Genomic DNA, 23,529 nt, shown 5'->3' on the forward strand with positions numbered 1-23,529 from the left:
CCAGTAAGGACTGTGGGATGGACTCTCATGTGATAGCTGCCACCCACTTGCCCTGAGACCCAGCTATACTTGCAGTCAGTCTGATTGAACCAATCGCTCAGCATCCTTGCTGGGATGAAGACAGGACACCTACCTTCCCTGGTTGGAAGCCTAAATGGAGTTGGGGGCGGGGTTCCTCTCCTTCTCGGGCCCTCTGCCTTTCTGGTGGTATAGCTTCCTCTGGCTTCCTTAATCACTTATCCCAAACTGGGTGGTTTTAAAACAGGTATTGCATCTTCTGCCCTCCTGGAGGCCAGAGTCAAAACTGAGATGCCAGTGAGGCTGGTGTCTGGGGTCCCGCCAGCCGCTTGGTGTTTGTCTTGAGCCTGTCATAGCCATCGATGCTGTCATCTTCATTTGGGCTTTCACTTTTTTCTTTTTAACCTTGGGACAAGGTCTTGCTGTGTAGCCTACACTGGCGGGGTCAGACTGGTGGCCGTCCGAGTGCTTGCCTTGCAGGCATGCAGCGCCCTGCTTGGCTGGCAACTCTTACAGAGGTGTTCGCCATTGCATTTAGGGCTGCCCGAATCCAGCCCATCCTCAGCCTAACTCGTCACAGCCACAAAGAGTTTTCCCAAATACATTCAGTCTGTGGTTTAGGGTGGAGGTGCGTTTAGGGGTGGGCACTATTCTAGCCGATCCAGGTACCCTCCAGGAGGAATGGAGCCCCCAGAGCACTCAGCTGCCCTCAAGGAGCCCCCAGCGTCTTCAGATGCCACCAGCTATGGCGGCTTCTGCTGCTACTGTGGTTAGTTCTAAGGACAGGAAAGTGGCTCCTCCCAGCGTGGCTTTCAGTACCTCGGGCTCAAAACATTAGCCCATTGTCTCTAAGTCCAGCTCTTCACCTGGCTAAGGGGATAAGAGGAATGTGGGTATCACTTACCTTCCTTGGGTCCTTCTTTGCTCCAGGCACCACCCCCACTTTAGGCAAGGACAACACCTTGGTTTCAAGCCAGTGAAGCCCTAACTTCCAGCCTAGGCATATGTCCCCTGACACAATCACCTTCAGCTTTTTCCTGCCCCCTGAGCCCTTACTTGATGGCTTCAGTGAGTTCGTGGTTCCCAGAGGGTAGGAGGTTAGGGAACCCAACCCTAAAGATGCTTCATGCCTGGTCACTGCAGTCAGGACCCCTACCTGACAAGTAAGCCATAGAGAAAGGAAGGTTAAGTCCTAAGGATGAGCACCTCAAAGGGTTGGGCTGAGTTAGGGTTGTACAAAGATTGGTAGCTGACTGCCTAGCATGTCCAATGTTCAAGGTTAGATCCCCAAGGTCACACACGCTGAGTACGGTAGTGCATGCCTATGTACCCTGTAGGCACCGGGAGGTGGAGGCAGGGGATTCTGAACGTCAAGGTCATTTTTAGCAAGTTCAAGTTCACACTAAGCTATATGAGACCCGTGGCAGAGCAACCTGCAAACAAGGCTGGCGCCCTGGTGTGACTGTCAACTGTGGACCAGGTTGTCTGCTTGGAGCTGAGCCCTGGAGAAGGACATCAAGGGGCCTAGTCACCTCCAAGCCTGACAGGACACTGCAAGGCTTGGGGACGGTGGTGGCATAGCTGCCTCCTGTACCAACCTCTTCTCGATCAGGAAACTTGGACCACATCCCCAGTTAGAACCAGATGAGACCTCTGCTGTGCCTGGCTAGGCCCAGTTTTGCGTGTCCATTCTGCTCTGGATTCCACCTACTTCTGACCCTACAGTCTGACCATGTTAGACTCCAAGGTCTGAAACCACTGGCCAGTCTTGGCTGTGGGCAGCACTGCTTCAGCCTCAGCCAGCTAACTCCCTTCTCACCCACCAAAGCCCAGACCTGCAGAAGGACCAGGTATGGGGCTGGGGGTTGCCCTTCCTCCAAGCTGAAGCCACATCACCTTCTACTGCTGGATGCTGGCCCAGGAAAGGGATGGGGACAGGTTGAGTGATATGACACTGACAGATGAGCCTGAGAGGTCTACAGATGCACCATGCTGGGCAGGCAGGGAAGGGATAGCTAGGGCCTCAGGGAGTGCCCAGAAGGGCATGTGGATTGTGGCCTGAGTCCCACCCTGACCGGTCCTAGTGATGGAAGAAGTGCTAAGGCTGTGAGTACAGATTGCCACCGGCTCACCTGGTCGAGCCTTGAGCTTTCTGAACCTTAGGTCAAGTGCTTCAGGAGGAGGAAATGAGTCACAATTCTGCCCCGGAGAAGGTCCCGCCTATATATGACCAAAATGAATTTTGGAAGAGCTGGATGTGAGGCAGGGGATGTAGATGGACCAACTGAGGCAAGCAGTGTGTCTCAGCAAATGGAGAGAGTCTGAGAAGAATCAGCCACTATCAAGGAGCTAGAATCCTTGAGGTCAATACGAAGTCAGGCAGAGGTGGGAGGTCAGAGAGAGACTAGAAGATGCTCTGTTTAGAAGATGCTGGATTGCTGGCTTTGAAGATGGGGAAAGGGCCATGAGTGAAGGATTCTGGGAATTTTCAGAAGCTGGGAACACAAAGGACCCATTTTTCTTTGCGGTCTCTGGAATGTCATTGGATACCTCAACGTCAGGGCCGGTGAAGCTTCCCTGGACTCCAAACCCTTCTTGGAAATCCCACCTAAGCCACACAGCTTAGCATTGACACAACCGGAAAACCATAGTAAGAGTCATGGCTCCGGATGGGAGCGGGTGGGTGTGTAGGATACTGTTGCTGGCTGTGAAATTTATAGACAGTTCTCCCAGCATGGGAAACCCCTGTATCAATGTCCTAGTTGAGGTCATGCTTAAGTTATCTCAAGAAACCTAGAGCCAAGAGCTGGCTGTGGCAATACTTGATTGTAATCTTAGCTCTAGGAAGGCGGAGGCAGGAGGATCCTGTGGTCCAACTAACCTAACCTTCTTGAGCTTCAGACTAGCGAGCGACTGTCAGAAAATAAAAAGGTAAGACTGGGTATGGTGGCGCATGCCTTTAATTCCAGCGCTTGGAGGAAAAGGCAAGTGGATCTCTGAGAGTCTGTGGCCAGCCTGGTCTATATACTGAGTTCCAAGATAGCCAAAGCTACATAGAGAGACCATGTGTCTATAGATAGATAGATAGATAGATAGATAGATAGATAGATAGATAGATAGATAGATAGGCAGACAGACAGACAGTACCTGAAAAACCATACCTAAAGTTGTCCTCTGGCCTCCACATATATGTGTACACACATTCACAAGCACCCTTCCCCACATACATGCACACCCCACTACATATGCACCCTAACACACAATCATACATACACGTATACAACCACACATGCAAGGAAACCAAAGAACACCAGAGCCTCAGCTGTTTCCTATGTGTGGAGAGACCCTCTCCTACAAGAGGGGATCAGCGGTCGCTCCCCAGGGCTGCCACTTCCCCAGTGCTTGGGTTTTACACCTCCCCCCCCACCAACACCTTCCCCACCTTGCCTGTGGCAGGCATCGGGATTGGAGGAATAGGTCTTGGACAGCTTTAGGTCCTGACACACACACTCGTGCTGGCTGAGAGAAGGCTGTCTTCAAGGACTTTGTCCGTATCCTGGAGAAATTCTGGTGTTCTCCACTGCCTGGCAAGAGGTCACGGAGAAGACCATGAGCTAGGGTGGAAGATTTATCCACAGTGGGGAGAAAGCAGAGCAGACGGTTGTCTGGGAAGAGGCCCCTGAGAAGGGCCTATGGGGCTGGCGCGAGTAATGAGAGGCCTGAGCAGAGAAACCAGAGAAGGGCCTGCTGCTTAAGTCCAAGCAAAAGCTTTCACAGGGCAGACATAGAGTGCTAATGGAGGAGGGTCTGGGGACTTAGAGGGCATGGTGAGGAGGCCATCCCTCACTTTTCCCTCATGTTGAATTGTGAGCCATGTTCAGGACAGACCAAGAGTCTTGTAGGTAGGGGTTGAACTCTAGTTTTTGTTTCTGATAAGGCCTGGTTAGGGTCTCTGGGTCAGTAGACAAACACACTTAGTGGGTGGACAAGGCCAGGCAGAGCCCCTGTCACCCCATCTTAGTCATCTTCCATTTGGGGACCCTGGAAGAGGCTGGGGCTGAAGCATATGTCCTAGCATCTGCTCCTAACTGGGATATGTTTTGGGTTGGGCCCAGAAAAGCACTCTGCCCACTGTCCCCTCCCCCCGCCCACCAGTCCCCACTCACTGTCAGGCCTCAGACCCTGGGAGAGTGAGTGGGACTCTGCCCTTACAGAGGCACAGACCTGCCTGACCCCAGGCACCTGGTATCTATCTTCCTGGGAAAATCAATAGCTCCAATATGTCAGCTCTTAAGTGGAGCTACAATAAATTACCCTGCCATTAAGCCCACTGACGGCTACCACCGCCTCTGCTTCCATTAGTGAGACATTAGGCTTCCTGTGAAATTTCTCTGTGTGCTTTGCGATAATGAGAGCTGAGGTGTTGGTTATGTCCCCGACGAGCACGGCAGTGGCTCCACGTACAGTATGGTGGGACGTCACATCTTGGAGCTTCTACCATAGGGTAGCTTTTACAGCTTCCTGGCCAGGCTCCTGTAGCAGAACCTGCCAGGAAGAGTGGTTCTTCGAGAGGAGAACAACAAACATGTGTGGCTGGAAAGACAGCTCGGCACTTAGGAGTGCTCGCTGCTTTTAGAAGAACCTGGGTTCTGTTCCCAGCACCCACATGCTATCTTACAACTGTACCTAACTCCAGTTTCAGTTTCGGGGGATCCAGTGCACTCTTCTGGCTCTGTGTGCACCAGGCACGTACATACATACATACATACATACCCACACACACACACACACACACACACACACACACACACACACATATACATTGCAAAACACAAACACATAAAGTACACTTAAATTTTTTTTGTTTTGTTTTTCAAGACAGGGTCTTTCTATGTAGTCCTGGCTGTCCTGGAACTCACTCTGTAGTCCAGGTTGACCTTGAACTCACAGAGATCTGCTTGCCTCTACCTCCTAATGGCTGGGACTAAAGGCATGTGCCACCACTGCTGGTTCTTTCCGTTTTTTTGAGACAGGGTTTCTCTGTGTAGCTCTGGATGTGCTGAAACTCACTCCATAGATCAGGTTGGCCTCTGCTTCCCAAGTGCTGGGACAAAAGGTGTGTGCCTCAACTGTCCACCTTAATATTTGTAAAAATTTTAAAAAAGAATATTCCCAATGGCCTGGAGGCCTGAAATTTCTTTTCTTTTTTTTTTTTTTTCGGAGCTGGGGACCGAACCCAGGGCCTTGTGCTTGCTAGGCAAGCGCTCTACCACTGAGCTAAATCCCCAACCAGGCCTGAAATTTCAAACGCTCCTTGCTACAGTTTGGGGGATATTATTCCTGGACTCTCTCCCTCCTCCTGTAACTGAGAAGGCATGAGTAGGTGGGGAGGTCCTTGGCTGCTGCTTCCTAACATCCTGTGACTCTCCTGCTACTGTGTGCCTTGCCTTCGCTTCTGAAAAGGCATTGAAAAAGCATTCTGAAAATCCTGACGTTGGCTTTACAGACGATTCGCACCAGTATGACATCTTTGTAAACCACGTTATTTGCAAAGACCAAACAAGGTACCAATCTTGTTTTCAAGGGCGGGAACACTGTTCACTCCGGCACAGCAATGCCAGCCCCAGGAAGATATGAGATTGGAGTGTGTGTGTGTGTGTGTGTGTGTGTGTGTGTGTGTGTGTGTAGGTCCCATGTGTGTAGGTGCATGGAGACTAGAAATGGTGTTCCTCAGGAGCCACTCACCTTTTTTTTGAGATAATGTCTCTTCCTGGGACCTGGGACTCGCAGATGAAGCCATACTGAGTGGCTAGAGCGCTCCACAGATGCCCTTTTCTGCAACCCTAGAGCTGGGATTACAAACATGGGCCACCACATAGAGCTTTTGATGTGGCTGCTCAAACTTGGGTCCTCTTGGCTTGCATGGTGAGCACTACGGACTGAGCCGCCCGTCTTGCCAGCCCTAAGAGATCTCTTTCTGCCTCTGATCTGAGACAGTCTTTGAGACTGGGATGAGCTCATTGGTCATTGTTAGAGGCTAGCCCACCCCAGGGTGAAGCTCTAACTCGTGTTCTACCTCCTTAATCTGGTCTCATGGGCTGTTCTGTGCAGCTTGAGCCTGGTTCCCCTATGTTATCCAATCCAGGAAGCCTAGTTCCCTTCACACTTTAGGGCCCTTGAGCTCCATCTCCTTCTGGAGGCTCCCCCTGGGTTGCATGTTACCTACAGTTAGGTGCCTGAGTGCTGTGAGGTTCTTGCCAGGAAAGTGGTGTAGCAGTGTGGGGTGGGGCCCTGGGAGGAGGACCTGGGTAGACAGGTGCCTCTGTTGACACAACAGCTCTTAGCCAGGGTCCTGGGTTGGGCCTCTCGGTGTGTGTGGGGGAGGGGGGCTGAGGTGGGGGGTTGGAAGGGCGACTCACAGGTGTTGCTGGGCCCCACCATCTCTCTCATTGCTCCTGCTCTAATTCAATGAGAGTGCCTTGGACAAGAATACTGAGCGGGAGGCTTTTCCCACCAGTAGGTGGACACTGAACTGTAGCATACTCCAGGTCACAGGAGGCTCCTGATTTTGTTCCATCCTGGGCTAGATTACAGCTCGCAGTAAGGGGATTTCCCAGGACCCTCTTTTGTCCACAAAGCATCCAAAAGCTACGGTCACCTTTAGGATGACAGCCTGCGTGTACTGCCCCAGGTGGGAGACCTTAAGCAAAGAGAAGGTGAAACCAGGTCACAAGGGTTCCAGCCTAGCTCGCTTGTGGGGACTAAGGCAAGTGAGTGTGCAGTCTGCTCACAAATCCTACAGTTGGAACATGCATAAATTTCCCCGCAAGCTTCTAGGTCTAATTTCTTTCAGGTCCCCGCATCCCTACGTGGGGAGAAGTTCAAGTCCAGCCCTTGTCGCAGACTGCTCAGGGGTCTGGCGTACTGCAGAGAGACCAGGCTCGAATATTCAGGTCAGGAACAAATTTGGCGCAACAGACAGAGTCAAACACATGAGAGAGGTTTGTTATTGTTGTGAATTTTACTTGAGAGCATCAGGGTATATATACACTTATTTTAAGGGCTTTGGCACAGGTTCAAATGATTACGATCTTACTCAGAAATCATCACACCATGATATGAGAACTTTAAACACAGACTATACGGGAAGAAAATTTCTATTTTACGCTCGCCTGCGGTCATGTCGCCAGACATCCGGTTTTTACTAGTTTCATTATTAACCAGCACAACCTCTCTCTAAACTTCCCATATTAATAATTAATAATCTTAATATTTTTTCTTTTGATCTTGGGTGGCCATAAAAGGAATCATCTTTTCCAAAAATAAGAAATTTATATACTTGTCACCTCAGCTGTCATTGCTGATCCTCTGAGAGAACATACCAGGGAGCTTGAGCTCGCCTGATCCTCTCCCAGGGAGATAGGGAACCATACCTGACTCTCTTACCATTAACCACCACTCATCTATTTAGATTATTATCATAAACTCCTGTCCAAGGTAAAGGTGCGTCTGTAGGATCATACTTGTAAGGGCCTTTCCATCTAGGGGGATGTCACCATGTTCCTTGCACAAGGAACTGTATCAAGTCATTCTTCTTCCTAACGATTAAGCCCATTTTCTGCAAATCCTCCATTTCCTGTTCTAATTCATCCTTATTTTTTGTTTCTCTCTTTTTTTTTTTCTTCTAGAAAGTCCTTGGAATCCTGATTCAAGTTTCTGCAAAGTGTCCATAATTTCCCCAAATGTCTCCTAAGTAGTTTACAACATTTGAATCAGCAGTTATGCTGCTGGGGGGGTGGGCGCTATTTACTGGCAAAGTCACATTTCTAGCAGGTTTGCACAATTGCTTCTCTACCTGCAATTCTATTCTTGGAGTAGCTTCAGGCACCGAGGTCGAGGGCACCAAGGTCAATGTCCTGTGGTCCCTCAGTTCCTGAAACATCTAAAGATACAACATGGTTCTCCTAAGAGGACGAGGTGCCACAGGCTATTGTTTCAAACACCAGCAAGATAGTACACATCCAAGCAGCCATACACCCAATACCTGAGCCAAGAAAAAAGCTAATCTCATGTTTCCTTCTAGGGGTCTGCCAGGGACCTCCAGGAGGCCTAACCACGTGTGGTGCGAACCCCGGGACCAGCAGCCATTCAAGCTCTTTTTGCTCCATGCTCCACGTCTCCACTGGATGTAGCAAGCCCTCCTGCAGAGGAATTTCAAGTGAAGATAGGACAGTTGGGCTGAGTTTTTGTAGCTGAACTTCACGTCTTCAGGAGCCAGGTTGCTGCACTGTGAGTTGTGTCTCTCCCCTTAATGCTGCCTAGTGAGGGCATCCTCTACCTTCTTGGGAGTGCTGTGTAAGACTGGGCCTCGCTCTAGCAGGAATGTGTAGGTCACTACCAGTCAGAGGCTGAAGAGTCATTTTCCTAACTTCTTTCTCCCTTTCCATGATCGATCTGGTGCCCTCAGACACTATCACCTGAGCAAACTAATAGCGTGGCACTCTGCTTGCCCAGAAAGGGTCCTAGGTTTCTGGGACTCACAGCCATCTGCCCCATGAGATAGAAGGGAGAGGTGGGCTTTTCTGTTATTTCGTTTTTGTTTTTGTGACTGGTTCACAGATCGAGAACAAATTCAGAGTGACAGTCATTAGTGGGCCCTGCAGTAAGGCCAGGTGGATATGACTCACCCTAGTACTGAACTGACACCATTAGGGCTGTTTTTTTGTTTGTTTATTTGTTTTGTATTTTAAATTGGTTGATATCAGGCTGTGTCGTACAAGCTGGCTTGGAACCAGGGATCTTCTTGTTTCTGCCTCCACAGTCTTGGGATTACAAGGTTGCCTGGCTGATTCTGAAGATGAACTGAGCTTAAATCAGCTTCCAGCTCAAAACACCAGGCGCACGCGGGAATGTAATTTCAGAATTACCTCCCTGTAGGCTGTCCGAGGTGTGGTCAGCTTATGGTCTACACAAATCCATTTTCAGTCTCCCTGAATGCAAATGGATTCTGGGGACCTAGGATAGTCTAGGGGGAGGTGATGTTTCTGCAAGCCTTTTTTTTTTTTCAAGTTTCAAAAATGGCTTTATTTATGTAAGTCAGTGCACATTCCTAATACAGTGATTTCCTGAAGATTACAGTATTTTTGTAAACATAAGATTTACAGTTTAACCATACACAAAGCCTATTTTTAATTTCTTGACGGAATAAATTACTTTTCTTCAAAAATTAGTCAGGTGCAATTTGCCCGATATTTAATGTATACTAGGATTAAAGCCTACAAAACTAGTAACAGATGCAATTGTCAAGCCTTTCATTTGAACACATTCACTTTCAAATTTAACTTCTTATTTCGCCCCATTTAACAAACATCACTTTCTTTGAAAATTACCCAATTAAGCAGTTAACAGTTCTCCATAATATGGTCAGGCCACTGGCATTAAAAAGGCAGTTACTAAGATGTCAAGGTGCCTGCAGGCTAGTAAGATGGAAAACCCCACAGCTGCCCAAGGCAAACCTTGCAGAGTGGCAGGGTGAACTGAGTGTCAGTGGAAAGCTTTCTGCAAGCCTTTTTTAAGGGGACGGCCGGGCAGGGAGGCCTCTAAGGTGCGAGGGCTTTCCACCTCCGGTCCTGAGGGCATAGCTGAGATGGACTCGGCTGGCAGTTGAGACACTGGTCAAAAGGAGGCTGAGAGCCCGGACAGAGCACTTAGAATGGAAGACGTGCTCCTGGAGAACAGGAACCAAGTCCCTCCCGAACGATGATTCGGTAAAGAAGCCATCTGATGCCAGGGGTTCTCAAGTCTGTGGGCATCACACTGAACAGCCCCGAGCCAAGCTTTTGCGAGAGTCGAATCGGTCTCACTTCCAATTAGCCCGCTGGCTCAGGTCTCTGTGGAGGGACTGAGAACTACACAAACCCATAAGTCGCCAGGCCATCAGGGCGGGGCCCGAGACGGAAGAGCGCGCAAGAGGAAATGCATCACTTCCAGTTGCGCGGCTGGACCCACGTTTTGTAGTCGTAAAAATTTGAGGTGAAGTTCTGCTTCCGGTTTTGTGCGACGGAAGTGACGAAAGCCCTGAGCGCCGCAGTGTGCGAGTCGAGGTCGCTATGAACAGTGTCCTGTGCTCACGGGCTGTGGGGTGAGAGCCGTGAGGTGCTGGTGGGTCAGGGCGGGAGGCGACCGTGGCTGCGGGACGCTTACTGCTGTCTCTCTTCCAGAGCGGTCAGGGCTCTGCGGCTCGCGGGCTGGACTTCCCGAAGCTTGCATCCGCCGCCCCGTGACCGGTCTCCAGTTCAGTCTGCAGACAGGGAAGAGGAGGAGGAAGACCCCAACCTCCCAATTCAATTTTCCGGCAGCAAAGCCACCCCAGTCCGCTGGACGGTGGAGCATTCCCTGGGGAAGCAGCAGCAGCGGCCCTGGTGGAAAGTGCTGCCGTTCACCCTTCCCCTTGTGGTTCTGATCATATGGTGCTACCGGAGGGAGGAGAGCAGCACGGACCAGTGGTTGAGACAGATTTTGGAAGAGGAGGACGAGAAAGAGCCGGAAGGTCCTCTGGAGGAGCTTGAAGCTCCGGCCATCTACGGGGCTAGAACGTAACAGTGTTCGTGCTGAGGAAGGGAGTAGGCAGCCATCCTTCTGTTTTGTCGTCAAATTTGACGATTTCTGAACTGGTTCTGCGCATGTCTTCGTTGCTTAAAGGACTTGGATGGCGCTCTTGTCGCTGACACAACACAGCGCAAAATTGAAGGCTCGAAATCTGATCTTTGCTCGACACCAATGCCCAGTGATTACGTCCAAAGAACTTTTGAGGTTCATAGAAAAGGTTTCGGGTGCACCGTGTGCTGTTGAATTTGTGATGTGTTTGTACAGCCTAATTATGTTTCCCGAGCAGTTCTGGGGGAGATGTTACCTGCGGTTTATTCGCTTTCTGAGACAGGCTAACTGCATAAGTGTACAGAGCTATGGTGTGTGCAACATCAGTTGTAGCTACTTTAAAAACTAACAAATGGAAAGTACATTTGGTAAAGTCTAAAGAACTCAATTTTCTCCCCTTTCATCAAGTGGGTTTTGTTTTGTTTTGAGACACAGTCTCCCTAGATAGCTCTGGCTGGCCTGGAACTGGTTATGTAGACCAGCCTTGCCTCAGACTTAAACATCAGCCTACTTCTGCCGCCACATTTTTTTTCTTCTGCTGCTCGTAATTCCCACTTGAGAACCTAGAAACTTGCCAGAAGTGGTAGTGCATGCCCATAGTCTCATCACTTAAGAGACTGAGGTAGGGGGATCCTAAGTTTGAGGTCTGCCTGGGTTACATAGGGAGACCCTGTCCCAAAAAAAACAAAACAAAAATCATTTTTCACCGACATAGTGGGTTATTTGTTTCTGTCTTTTGACAGTGTTGGGGGCTGAACCCAGGAACCTGTCGTGCTAGCCTACCTATGAGCTCTATTTTCAGCTCACATAGAATCGTTCTTGAAAAAAAGAAGTCAGATTCCTCTGTGCCACCAGGCTGATAACTTGTGTGCAGTAGTGTCTGCAGTTGAGCAGAAGAAGTGAGCACACTTACTGCATGTGTACATTGTTGGTTTCTTTTTCCTTTTTCTTTCTTTTTTTCTTTTTTAAGACAGGATTTCTTTACATAGCCCCAGCCATCCTGGAATTCTGGCTGTAAACCCAGCTGGCCTTGAACTCAGCAAGTATGTATAGTGCCATACTTGTTGCTCCTATCTCTCAAATAGACTGTCACTTGTATTTTCCCCATTGTTCTCAGCCTGGTGAATTCTCTGGGTGAGTGCCCAGTAAACATCAGGTAGGGAGATGACCTGTAAATATAAGCCAGCTGCATGTTCAAGACGGTAGATAAACTGTTGGGCAGAAAGAAATGATTAAATAAAACATGTTCTTTTGAGGGAGGAGGAGTTGACCTCACAGACACATACAAAGTTAGATTTGTTTTATGTATATGAATGTGCATCAAATGCATGTCTGGTGCCTATGCAGTTAAGAAGAGGATATCAGATTCCCTGGAACTGGAGTTACAAATGGCTATGAGCAATCATATAGGTGCTGGGAACTGAACTTGGGTCCCAGAGGACCCATTATTTTAACCACTGTGAGCAGTCTCTCCAGCTCCAACAGCCACTTTTTGTAAGTTCTTAAAAAATGGGAAGTTTCTAGTGTTGAGCAGTTGTCTCCCCAAAAAGTGAGCTGGCACACAGGAAAAATCCTGTCCAGTTTTGTTTTTGTAACAGCTTCGATAAAAGTGGTCCTTTTGTGGGTGTCACAGGTGGTGTCGTTGGAGGACTACACACATCTTTTGATGGGTGGTAAGGGGCTTGAGGCACCTTCCCTCATGCCCACAGTAAAGGTGGTTCAGTTCCACCATCACTGCCATGTGCTCTGTCACACCTTATGGAGCCACCTCTGCTGTCTGAAGGTTCCTTAGGTCGTCTCGTGTGTCACTCCAAGCTGGAGTTGGGGAGGGGGGCGGGATTGAACTAGTTTTCATTTCCCACTCCTCCGCAGTCCGAGACTTGTTTATTCTTCTATAGATTTCCCTGTCTGCCCTTCCCTGCTCACTCATTCTTCTGTTTGATCTTCTTTGAAAAGACAGCGTTCCTGTTTGCTGGGACTAGCCTACAACTCATGTCCACATGCTTCACAACCATTAAAACAAGTCCTTTAAAATAAGTTAATTTCAGGGTTTGTGGGCCAGGGATAAAGCTCAGTGGTAGAGTGAGTGGCTAGCATGCACACACTCTGGGTTCTATCTAGCACCCAAACCAAACCAAACTCCCAAAAGTTGTCAACAATTCAAGTTGCCTACAAAATGTCCTATGAAGAAGTCAGTAATCCTACCAGCGAGTGTAATTTTACCTTATTAGTATTTTAAAATATTGCTTATAAAATAGAGCTTACAAATACAGCTCTGCGCATATTTTAGATCGTGTTCGTGGAAATGGAATAGATTTTTTTTTTTTTTAATCCTCCTTTCTGAACATTCCCCTCAGAACACTTTCCTCTCAGAACACTTTCGGCCCTGCTGCCCAGACTTTATCCCTCAGAGCACCCCGCTGTTGGCTGAGGAGCTGTGATCACTTTTCTTGCATTTACAATGTCTCATGCCACACAGTTACACACTAGTGAATGCTAGCCCTGGGTTCTCCCAAATTCATCCTAGCACTTCTGAGCCCCGCCCCCCACGTGCATTCAGCATTCTGTTGCTCCCAGATCACTCCGGTTCCTGATCACCCTGTACATCCTTTACCCTTCTGGCAGCCTCATTGCGTTTTTTTGAAAAGTGGCTCAACAGAATTCACACTCGGGTCATCCTTAAATTCACACATTTAATACAGGGGCGACCATCCCCACAGTCTAATTATAGACATTTTCCAGCTAAAAGAAACCTGTGTCCAACAACAGCCCAGGACCCAATGGCCCTCATGGGGACTCTACACCAACGGGCGTGTCCCGCTTTACGCCTGTAACTTGCTGCCGTGCTGGGCCGGCAGATCCTGTGTGTCACCCCCGTCGTACAGCGCGCGTGGGCGAGGGGTCGACGGGGGCGTGGCCGGCGCGGCGTGCTCGGGGGTGTGGCCGGCGCGGCGGGGGGCGCAGGGGGCTCGGTGCGGGGGGGAGATCCGGGGGCGCCGGCGCGGCGCATGCGCGCTGCATTGTTTTGACTGAAAATGCCGTCGGTTTCGAAAGCTGCGGCGGCGGCGCTGAGCGGGTCCCCCCCGCAGACCGAGAAACCAACCCACTACAGGTCAGTGCCTGGGCTGCGGTCCGTGGCCTTCTGGGCGCTGCGGCGCAGAGCAGCGGCCCGCGCGCGCCACGGGCCCGGGTGTCGCCGCTGAGGGTGCGCCCCGCCCGCGCCCCCGCCGCCAGCCCTTGTGGGTCACGCCGTCCGGGCTCGGGCCGCCGCCTAAGGTGGAGTGGCAGCGCCCAGGGTCTTCTGTGACCCCTGGGTTGGGGGCTGGACTTGCTCCTGGTCTCAGGCGACCCCGCGCGCCAGACTGGAGTCTGGGAAACAGCGCCTGCGTTTGTAGCTCAGGGCCGCGCCTGGGCTGGAGGTGGGCGCACGGCCATCCCGACTCGGGCAGTCGCCGCCTGAGGTTGAGAGGCGGTGACCGGGGTCTGGGGTGACCTCTGGGTTGGGGGCGGAGCTGCACCTAGAGTCCAGCGGCGGCCTGGGTTGTGAGCCTGGGGGTCGTTTCTGCGGCGCAGAAGAGGGGTTGCGCCTGGTGTGGGCGGGTGGCGCTTGCAGTCCATCTGGAACCTGTGAAGGGAGTCCAGCAGGAGTTGGGAGACCGGGACTGAGGATTCAGAGGTGGCTCCAGGGGTCAGGGACTAGAAGGGGGCGGAGAATAGAGTGTAGTTTTATGGAGTTACCTGGGATCAGAGTTGGGGGTGGCCTGCTAGGAGGAGTTCTATGCCTCGTGTCCGGGGAACCTTCCTTATCTGGGGACTGGGAAGTGGTATTTGGGGTCAGGGAGCGGAAAGTCTGTCTGGCTGTCTGGAGTCACCTGGCCTCCGAGTTGGGGAGTGACACCCGGAGTGCTTTGAAAAAAGGAGGGTACCAGTCCTTGGCAGTCAGATGGACTCGGGGTGGGGGTGGGGCTTCGCGTCTGGGACCCTGCCCCGCCGCATCCCAGGGGCCTCCAGCCGGCGGCGGCTGCGGCCCGCAACGCTGTTTGTCTTTTTAGGTATCTAAAGGAGTTTAGGACAGAGCAGTGCTCCCTGTTTTTGCAGCATAAGTGCAGCCAGCACAGGCCGTTCACCTGTTTCCATTGGCATTTCCTAAATCAGCGTCGGCGCAGACCGCTCCGACGACGCGATGGCACCTTCAACTACAGCCCGGACGTTTACTGTTCCAAGTACGATGAGGCCACCGGCCTGTGTCCCGACGGTGACGAGTAAGTGGGGCTCCGGTGGGTGGCTGCTCCTGGCCTTCCCTCAGGACTGGTGTTGACTCTGTGATCAACAGGTTTTTGAGGTTTCTGTTTTTTGTTTTGAGACAGGGTGTCTTTATGTAGCCCTGGCTGTCCTGAAATAGTGTATGTAGAGGCTGGCCCCGAACTTAGAGCAATACCTGTCTTGGCCCGTTAAAGTGATGGGATTAAAGGTGTACGCCACTGCACTGGTCTCCTTGGTTCATTTTAATACCCACCACCTGTAGAGGGGAACCTTAGTTTTATTCAAGACTTCCAGGGGTCAGTAGAGTATGTGTGCTTGAGGGGTTCCCCCGTTTGTAAGCTAGTTTTCCTGAAAGATTATGTGTGTTGTAGGGAAAGATGTTTGGTAATTCAAACTGATTTTGATTCACTTCCCACCGTTATCCCATCCAATGCTCTACTTTAAAATGGGCCCACATTTTGCAGCTACCTGATTTAAAACGGTTTTGTGTGGTCAATTCTAAATGTGTAATGTGTAACGTGTAAGCGTGGAATGTCTCCTTGCTGCTTCTCTATGTATTTTAAAGAAGGTAGCAGAGCTGTTATCCTGAAAAGGATTTGTGAGATGACTTTGCTTTTTCTTATTAATAATAAGGTATTGAGTATGGACTGGAACCCGTGATCTTGCTTATGCAGACAAGGACTCTAACCCTGAGATACTCTCAGCTCATTCGTTGTTTTTTGTTTTTTGTTTTTTTTATGGTAGGAAGTTGTTTTATTTGCACATTTTCATTTATGTAACACTTTCGGGTTTTAGTAAGTCAAGGTTTTGTTTGGGTTGGTTTGTATTTTACAAGTTTCCTAATGGTGTTATGAGCAGATGTCTTTATTTGTGTGCATGTGTGTGCTTCTGTGTGCAGGTGCAAAGTGTGTGGTTGCTCACGCGCCAGTGCGTACATATACGATTAGGGTTCACAGGTTAACCTTACATGTTCCTCACCTTGTTTTAAAATAGGGTCTCTCACTGGCCTGGAGTTGGTTAAATAGGCCAGGCTGGTTGGCCTGCTAGCAGGTGCCAGGGGCCACCTGTCTCAACCTTCCCAGCACTGGGATTGGCGCGTGCATGTGCGTGTGCGTGTGCGTGTGTGCGTGTGTGTGTGTGTGTGTGTGTGTGTACGTGTATATGTACGTGTGCGCGCCTGCTTGTATGTATGTATGGGGGCGTGTGTTTATTTTTTTGTTTTTAATCAGGGTTCTGGGGATCAAACTCAGGTCTTTATGCTTTCAAGGCAAGTATTTTACTGACCGAGCTGAGCTCTCTCTCCAGCTCCAAACATCTTGGTTTTGAAATCGGGAAGACAGAGAAAGTCCAGGTGAGACTTTGTTCAGAGGGAGGTGGAACATAGTATCAGGAGGTGTTAAATCCTTCCTTTGTGCGGTTTGGGGATGTGGGGGTAGCTTCCTCCACTGAGATGAAGTATTGGTCTGTCTTTTTTTTTTTTTTTTCCCTCCCCGCCCCCTCTTCCCCCACAAGACATGGTTTCTCTGTGTAGCCCTGGCTGTTCTGGAACTTACTCTGTAGACCAGGCTGGCCTCCCCAACTCAGATCCACTTGCTTCTGCTTCCCAAATGCTAGAACTAAAGGTAGGCACCACCGCTACCTGGCAATAGTCTTAAAGTCCTGGTCTTTTGACACTTTGGAGGGATCTAGTGCCTGTAACATTGTCGTAATAGCCATACAGAATTGTGCTGCTGTGATGATTGATTGATTGATTGATTGTACAATAGGGAAAGTATGGATGTTTTCATATATGTTTTATTAGGGAGAGAACCTAAGAGCCAACCCTTTTTGACTGATGTATATCCTTAGCTTTCCTTAGTGTCTGACTGTGTAGCTCTGAATGGCCTACAACTTGCTGTGTAGACCAGGCTAGCCTCAAACTTCCAGAGATTGCTTGCCCAAAGGTATTCATGAGGATACTGGGCTTTGTTTGTTTTGTTTTGTTTTGCTTTGTTTTGTTTTTCTGAGATAGGCTTTCTCTGTTTAGCCCTGGCTGTCATGGAACTCAGATTATAGGGTAGGCAGGCCTCAAACTCACAGGGATCCTCCTGCCTGTCTCCTGAGTGCTGGGATTAAGGCAAACACAATCACTGCCAAGCTCACTGATCTTTTTTTTTTCTTTTCTTTTTTTCGGAGCTGGGGACCGAACCCAGGGCCTTGCGTTTGCTAGGCAAGCGCTCTACCACTGAGCTAAATCCCCAACCCCCTCACTGATCTTTTTTCAAGATTGTATTTTTAATTTTGTGTGTGTGCGTGTGTACACAAGTGTTCCGGAGCCCACAAAGGCTGGAGGATCTGCTGGCCGTCAAGTTACAGATGGTCATGAATTCTAGAAGCTCACTTGGATCCTCTGCTAGAGCAGCACGTGGTCCTAACTGCTGAGCCATCTCTCCAGCCCCTCACAGAAAGGTTTTTAGTGTGTATATAGTTGGTGTTAATATAGCGTGAGGGCCAAACTAAATAGTGTAGCCTTCTGCTCTTCAGTTACAGTCTTTTAGAGCCAGCAATATAGTTCAGTGGGCAAAAGCATGTTACCAAGCTTGATGATTTAAACTTTATCCCTGGGACTCACATAATGGAAGAAGAAAATTCATACATAATAGAAAAAAGAAGATTATGCTCTGACATCTGTACATATGCTATAGCACATATGCATGTTTGCACACACACACACTCTAAATACATACAATATACTTATTTTTAGATGTAGTCTTTATGTAGCTGTCCTGGAACTCACTATGGACACACTGTGGCCATAGCTGTGTACTGTCTTCTGGCTCATGCAGGGTTGCCATAGAAATTATGTCTGGCTGTCTTGGAACTTACTATGTTGACCAGGCTGGCTTTGAACTCACAGAGATCCATTTGCCTCTGCCTCCTAAGTACTAGCTTGAAGACATGTAACCACCTATGGTATTTAATCTACCAGAGCTGTGTACTTAAGTCCTCTGAACTGGATCCTTGGATATTTCCTTAGAAGACAGGTGACTCGCTGAGACCCAGGCCTGGTTCCTAGTTTTCCATGTTCTTAGTCACCTTGGGGCTGTTGCTACCTGAGCTTGAAGCAGGAACGCATGAGGTGAACGGTACCAGCCTTGCCTGACCTTGTCCTAGAGTGTAGCCTGCGGATATCTCCTGGTGTCCCCAGCGATAATTTTAATTTGTAAAAAGAAAACATGTCTTGGGCCGAAAGGTAAGCTTAGTGGCTAAGGGCACTTGTCGGACTTCCAGACGACCTGGGCTCAGTTCCCAGCACCCACATGGCAGTTCACAACCCACTTATGACTCCAGGTCCAGGGAATCTTGACACTCTACTACAGATGTCAGACAGACAGACAGACAGACAGACACACACACACACACACTATACAGGTAAACATGCAGGCATGACACTCATACACTAAAATGAGTCTAAAAAGAAAATCAGTTGGGGTTGGGGATTTAGCTCAGTGGTAGAGCGCTTGCCTAGGAAGCGCAAGGCCCTGGGTTCGGTCCCCAGCTCCGAAAAAAAGAACCAAAAAAAAAAAAAAAAAAAGAAAATCAGTCAGTCATGTCTCAGCCATTCTGAAACTCAGCTGTCCTGGTATTGGAGCACGTCATAGCTGGGCATCCACAGTGTGTCCGTTCTTACTGGCATGAACTGTGCTGCACTGGACATCAGCCTACCGCTGATCCTCTTCAGCTGTGTACAAGTGGTAATTAGCCACGCACAGTTGTTAGACGTGTGCTGACACTCAGGCTCGGTGGCTTGCAGTTCATTGTTAGCAGACCTGAGTGGACCGTGCGGATGCTTGCCACTCGGTTTGTGTTCCGTGAATCTGACACTTAAGTGTCAGATGTGTCTTAGGGAAGATTTTTGTTTGTGGCTCATCTAGAGCACATGGAATGGTCTGCCCCTCAGGAAGCGTTCGACAGGCTGCCTCCACTGGGAATCTCTGCTTAGTAATTACTGAGGACTTCCCCACCGCTGCACATGTGGAATGGCTAGAGTTCCTCTTATTGAATTGCATCTTCTGGCTCCTGCAGGGTTGCTATAGAAATTATAAATTAGATAGTACCTTCCAGAGCAATGATGGTGGGGCTTTCCCTTTATTTCGGGGTCTTGGATGTATTTAGTTTTTGCATAGTACTACCAAGCAGTTAATAAACATTTATTGTAGTACTGAAGCAAAACGCAGGTCCTCAAGAAAGTTAGGGTTTGCCTCTGAGCCACATGCCTAGCCCAACAAACCCATTTTTTTTTAAAGACTTATTTATTTATTATGTACACAATGTTCTTCCTGCATATATGCCTGTAGGCCAGAAGAGGGCATTGGATCCCATTACAGATGGTTGTGAGCCACCATGTGGTTGCTGGGATTTGAACTCGGGACTGCTGGAAGAGCAGTCAGTGTTCTTAACTGCTGAGCCGTCTCTCCAGCCCCAAATCCACTATTTTAAAAATCACCATTTCTCACAGTGAAGCCCCCTTAACCAGTGAGGTAAAGTGAGCAATCGGTTATTCTTGATGTTGGCTCAGTCCATGCTGGGGCTCCCCACCTGTGGAAGAGGGCAGCACTGGAGCATGTCTCTGTGGTCCTCTTTTATCCTTACCCTTGCCTTCTGGTTTCCTACCTTCCTGACCTCAGGGAGCACCCTCCTCCTTCCCTCTTTGATCTCTCCCTACAGAGTTCTCCCACTTCTCCCTTGTGGACACACCCTCTTGGGGAAGCTTGCTGTCAGTCTCTCCTGGTTAAGATTCTCAATGGGCTCTTTCCCTGTTGGTGGCTGTCTTAGTTAGGGTTCCATTGCTGTGAAGACACCATGATCAGGACAGCTCTTACAAAGGCAAACATTTCGTTGGGGCTGGCTTACGGTTTCAGAGGTTCAGTCCATTATTGTGGTGGCGGGAAGCATGGCGGTATGCAGGCAGACATGGGGCTGAGGAAGGAGCTGAGAGTTCCACATCTTGATCTGTAGGCCGCAGAAGGAGACCTCAAACCTTGCCTCCACAGTGACACACTTCCTCCAGCAAGGTCACACCACCTAGTAGGGCCACTCCCTGTGGGCCTAGGGGGCCAGTTACATTCAAACTACCAAAGCAGTTGCCCCCTTGCTGCCTCCTCCCATTCAGCCTGTTCTTTGGTAACTATTGGAGCCCTACAAACTACCTCGCTGCTGGGTTTGGCCCCAAAGGATACCTACTTCCTGCTTCATCCCTTCCTGGCTGTCAACTTGCCCTTTGGTCTGGTGGGCATGACTTTTCCCAGGATTGACCTTGAATGATAGCCCCATGGGAATTGGCCTTCAGGCTCCAAATGGCCTGCTTAGGTTGGCCGGCTCACTAACTAGTGGTGGGTCTGTCTCCCAAGCCCATTAGGCAGCATCTAGGGCAGGTGGTAGGGTTACATTCATATCCGTGCACATCTAGCACAGGTGCTCCTGGGCTGCAAGCCAAATCAGTGTCTGTCTCCGCCCCCTCCCCTCCTACATCCCCCTTCTGTTTTCTTGAGACAGGGTCTTACCATGTGGCTTTGGCGGACTTTAAACTCACAGAGATCTGCCTGTTTCCTGTCTCTGCCTCCCACATACTTAAAATCATGGGCCACCACAACCAGTACCTCTCTTTTGAGGTAGTTTCCAGGCAGGAGAATGGGACTGACACACAGGACAGAAGCTCTCCATTCCTACGGGAGGGCAGGTGTGCTACCTCTGTGGGATCAGGTGTACATTACTTAGGAAGGTTAGGTGTTTGAAGATGTCTTCCTGAACTAGAGCGGGCAGATTCTTCTAGGGAGCCAGGAGCATGTCTTCATGGTTGTCTGGATAGGGAAGATTCATGTAGCCCACCCCCTCACTCCCCACCGTGTGCCCTCTGACTATTGTCTAATTTAGGCACTGTCCCTGGTGGTGTCGCTGGCTGAAAGCTTCTATTTGTCTTGTTTCCGCTAGAAATTGTTCTCATGAATTGGATGCAACTTTGCTGTGAGTTTGGTTTGGTTTGGTTTGGGTTGGGTTGAGTTTGTTGTTCAGACAGGTTTTCACTCTGAAACACAAAGTAGGTTTGAACTTTTGGCAGTCCTCCTGCCTCAGCCTCTGTGTTGCCAGAATTATAAATGATCTCCCACACCCCGCTTGCTTTGCCTTTTCTGAGCATCAGGCCTCGCTTCCCTACTTGGTTCATGGGGCAGTTCCCCCCTTTCTGTCTCCTAAGGACATTCGAGGCACCTGGGAACAGAGGGTTTCTGGAGCTGAGGGGACGCTTTTTCATTGTGGCTCTTGATGAAACTGTGTGTCTTGATCAGTGTTCTGTTGCTGTGATAAGATGCAGTGACCACAGCAGCTCTTACAGAAGACAGCATTTAACTGGGGCTTCCAGCTTCAGAGGTTTCATCTGGTATCGCCAGGGCAGGAAGCATGGCAGCACAGGCAGACGTGGTGCTGGAGAAGGAGCTGAGAGTCCAGATCCAAAGGCAGCAGGAAGAGAGAGACTAACCTTAGCTTAGGCTTTTGAAACCTTAAAGCCCATTCCCAGTGACAGACTTCCTCCAGCAAGGCCACACCTCCTCATCCCTCTCAAGTAGTGCCACTCCCCATGACCAAGCATTCAGATACATGAGTCAGTGGGGACCATTCTTACTCAAACTTCTACATTGTTGGTAACTTGCTAGGTTGCCACTTCTCCCCCTCCCCCTTCCCCTTTCCCCTCCTTCCTCCTTCCTTCTCTTCCTTCTTCCCCTTCCTCTTCTAAAATTTATTTTAAAAATTTTTTTAATAATTTGTTTTTATTTCATGTGAATTGGTGTTTTGCCTACATGTATATCAGTATGAGGGTACTGGATAATTTGTAGTTACAAACACTTGTGAGCTGCCATGTTGGTAGTGGGGATCGAACCTAGATCCTTTGGAAAAGCAGCCAGTGCTCTTAACCACTGAGCCATCTTTCCACCCCTAAAAGTATTTTTTTGTGGGTTGGGTATAGTGACACATACCTTTAACCCCCTCAGAAAGTAGAGGCAGGTGGATCTTTGTGATTTTGAGACCACCCTGGTCTACAAACAGATAACACCCAGGGCTGCACAGAGAAACCCTGTCTCTAAATACAAACAAAACAAATTTTAATTAATTTTATTATTTTAATTATTTGTGTGTTGAGATATGTAGAAGCCCACAGAGGCAGGAGATGTTGGATCCCCCCCAGGAGCTAGAGTTACAGGTGATTGTGACCACCGAATGGGTCTGAGAACTAAAATCTTCTGTGAGAGCAGTATCTACTCTTACCCATTGGGCCATCTCTGCAGCCTCTTGATTCTCCCTTCCTCCCTCCCTCCCTCCCTTCCCCCCTCCCTTCCTTCCTTCCTTTTTTTCTTCCTTTCTTTTTTTTCTTCTGGTTTTTTTATTGTTTTGTTTTGTGTGAGAAAGACAGGGTTTCTCTTTGTATCTCTGCCTGTCCTGGAATTCAATTTGTAGATCATGCTGTCCTTAAACTCAGAGATCCGCCTGCCTCTGTCTACTGAGGACTGGGGTTAAAGAAGTGGACCACCACCACCCAGCCTGATTTTCCATTCTAAGGCTTAGAGCAGCGAGGCTTGTCTCAATGGCTGTGGTGTTCGTCACACAGTTCTTACATATGATGCCTGTGGGGAAAGACCCTTGTGCAGTGTTTCATGTACCAACTTGTGGGGCACCTGTCGTGATGGTGCATATTTCTAATCCCAGCACTTAGGAACCAGAGGAAGGGAGCTCTCTGTGAGTTCAAGGCCAGCCTGATTTATAAAGTCCAGGGCAACCAAGCCTTCATAGTGAGACCCTGTCTCAAAAATAAATAAATAAAAACAAAAACCTAAGGCCCTCCCTGTTGAATGTGTACTGCCAGCCTTTTGCCGTGAAGGGAGGCATGAGCAGCCCTCACGGCTAGAGTATTGTATGTAGGAGTTGTGAATTGGCGGCTTTGGAGGAAACATGCTGTCTGGTGGCTCCAGGATACTCAGGTTAATGGAATTACAATGAGAGCACTGAGCTGGGATCTGCAAGGGACTGGTGTAAAAAGTGCTTCCAAGGCTACTGGTTTGATTCACTGAGCTTAGCATGAGCTCTCTTGCCTTAGAGTAGGGCGGGGGAGAAGGAGGAGGTGACAGGAGGAAGCTCCTGGGAGATGTTAGCTTGGAGGACAGGCACATCGGCTTAGAATGTGCATAGTTGTTAGTAAATCTCGTCTTTCAAGCTGGAGTCTCTTAGAGGATGTCCCTGGAAGGACCATGTGCTTGTCAAATGTCCCCGGGTTTCTGTGTGCAGTAATCCCTGAAGATCTCTTTTGGGAGATGCCCTCTCTCTACATGCCAGAGTCAGTCACAGTGAGCTTTTGAATTAATGAATTTAGTATGTAAGTCGGGTTGGCTTTAAACTTGCGACGTCTTCCTCCCAAGTGCTGGGACTAAGACATGCCCATCATTGAAGCGTTCTTTTACATTTGGTCCTAGCTCAACTTGAGGTCATGGAGTAGTGGGCAGTGGCTGCCTGGCCAAGCAGAAAAGAGTGCCGGGCAGTGAGCGGGAGGCAGCCGTCCCAGGGAGA

The 23,529-nt window shown here is 49.3% G+C and overlaps 2 protein-coding genes across 2 annotated transcripts in view; both read left to right on the forward strand.

Annotated features, from left to right (window-relative positions):
• Positions 1-699: 699 nt before the first annotated feature.
• Positions 700-11,927, forward strand: C9H16orf91 (chromosome 9 C16orf91 homolog). Its single transcript, XM_032912625.1, has 2 exons — positions 700-787; positions 10,136-11,927. The coding sequence occupies exons 1-2, from the start codon at positions 700-702 to the stop codon at positions 10,615-10,617; spliced, it is 570 nt and encodes a 189-aa protein (XP_032768516.1). The 3' UTR covers positions 10,618-11,927.
• A 1,748-nt stretch (positions 11,928-13,675) lies between these two features.
• Unkl (unk like zinc finger) overlaps positions 13,676-23,529 on the forward strand; it is a 46,623-nt gene continuing 36,769 nt past the window's right edge. Inside the window, exons 1-2 of the mRNA XM_032914459.1 lie at positions 13,676-13,786; positions 14,727-14,936. Of these exons, the coding sequence (XP_032770350.1) occupies positions 13,710-13,786; positions 14,727-14,936 (287 nt within the window). The 5' untranslated portion in view covers positions 13,676-13,709. The remainder of the gene's footprint in view (positions 13,787-14,726; positions 14,937-23,529) is intronic.

The sequence above is a fragment of the Rattus rattus genome, chromosome 9 (genome assembly GCF_011064425.1).
Source record: "Rattus rattus isolate New Zealand chromosome 9, Rrattus_CSIRO_v1, whole genome shotgun sequence".
NCBI classification, from domain to species: domain Eukaryota; kingdom Metazoa; phylum Chordata; class Mammalia; order Rodentia; family Muridae; genus Rattus; species Rattus rattus.

Coding starts and splice junctions, on each gene's coding strand:
- C9H16orf91 (XM_032912625.1), top strand. CDS start 700: ATGGAGCCCCCAGAGCACTCAGCTGCCCTCAAGGAGCCCCCAGCGTCT. Junction 788..10,135: donor CGGCTTCTGCTGCTACTGTG/GTTAGTTCTAAG, acceptor CGCTATGAACAG/TGTCCTGTGCTCACGGGCTG.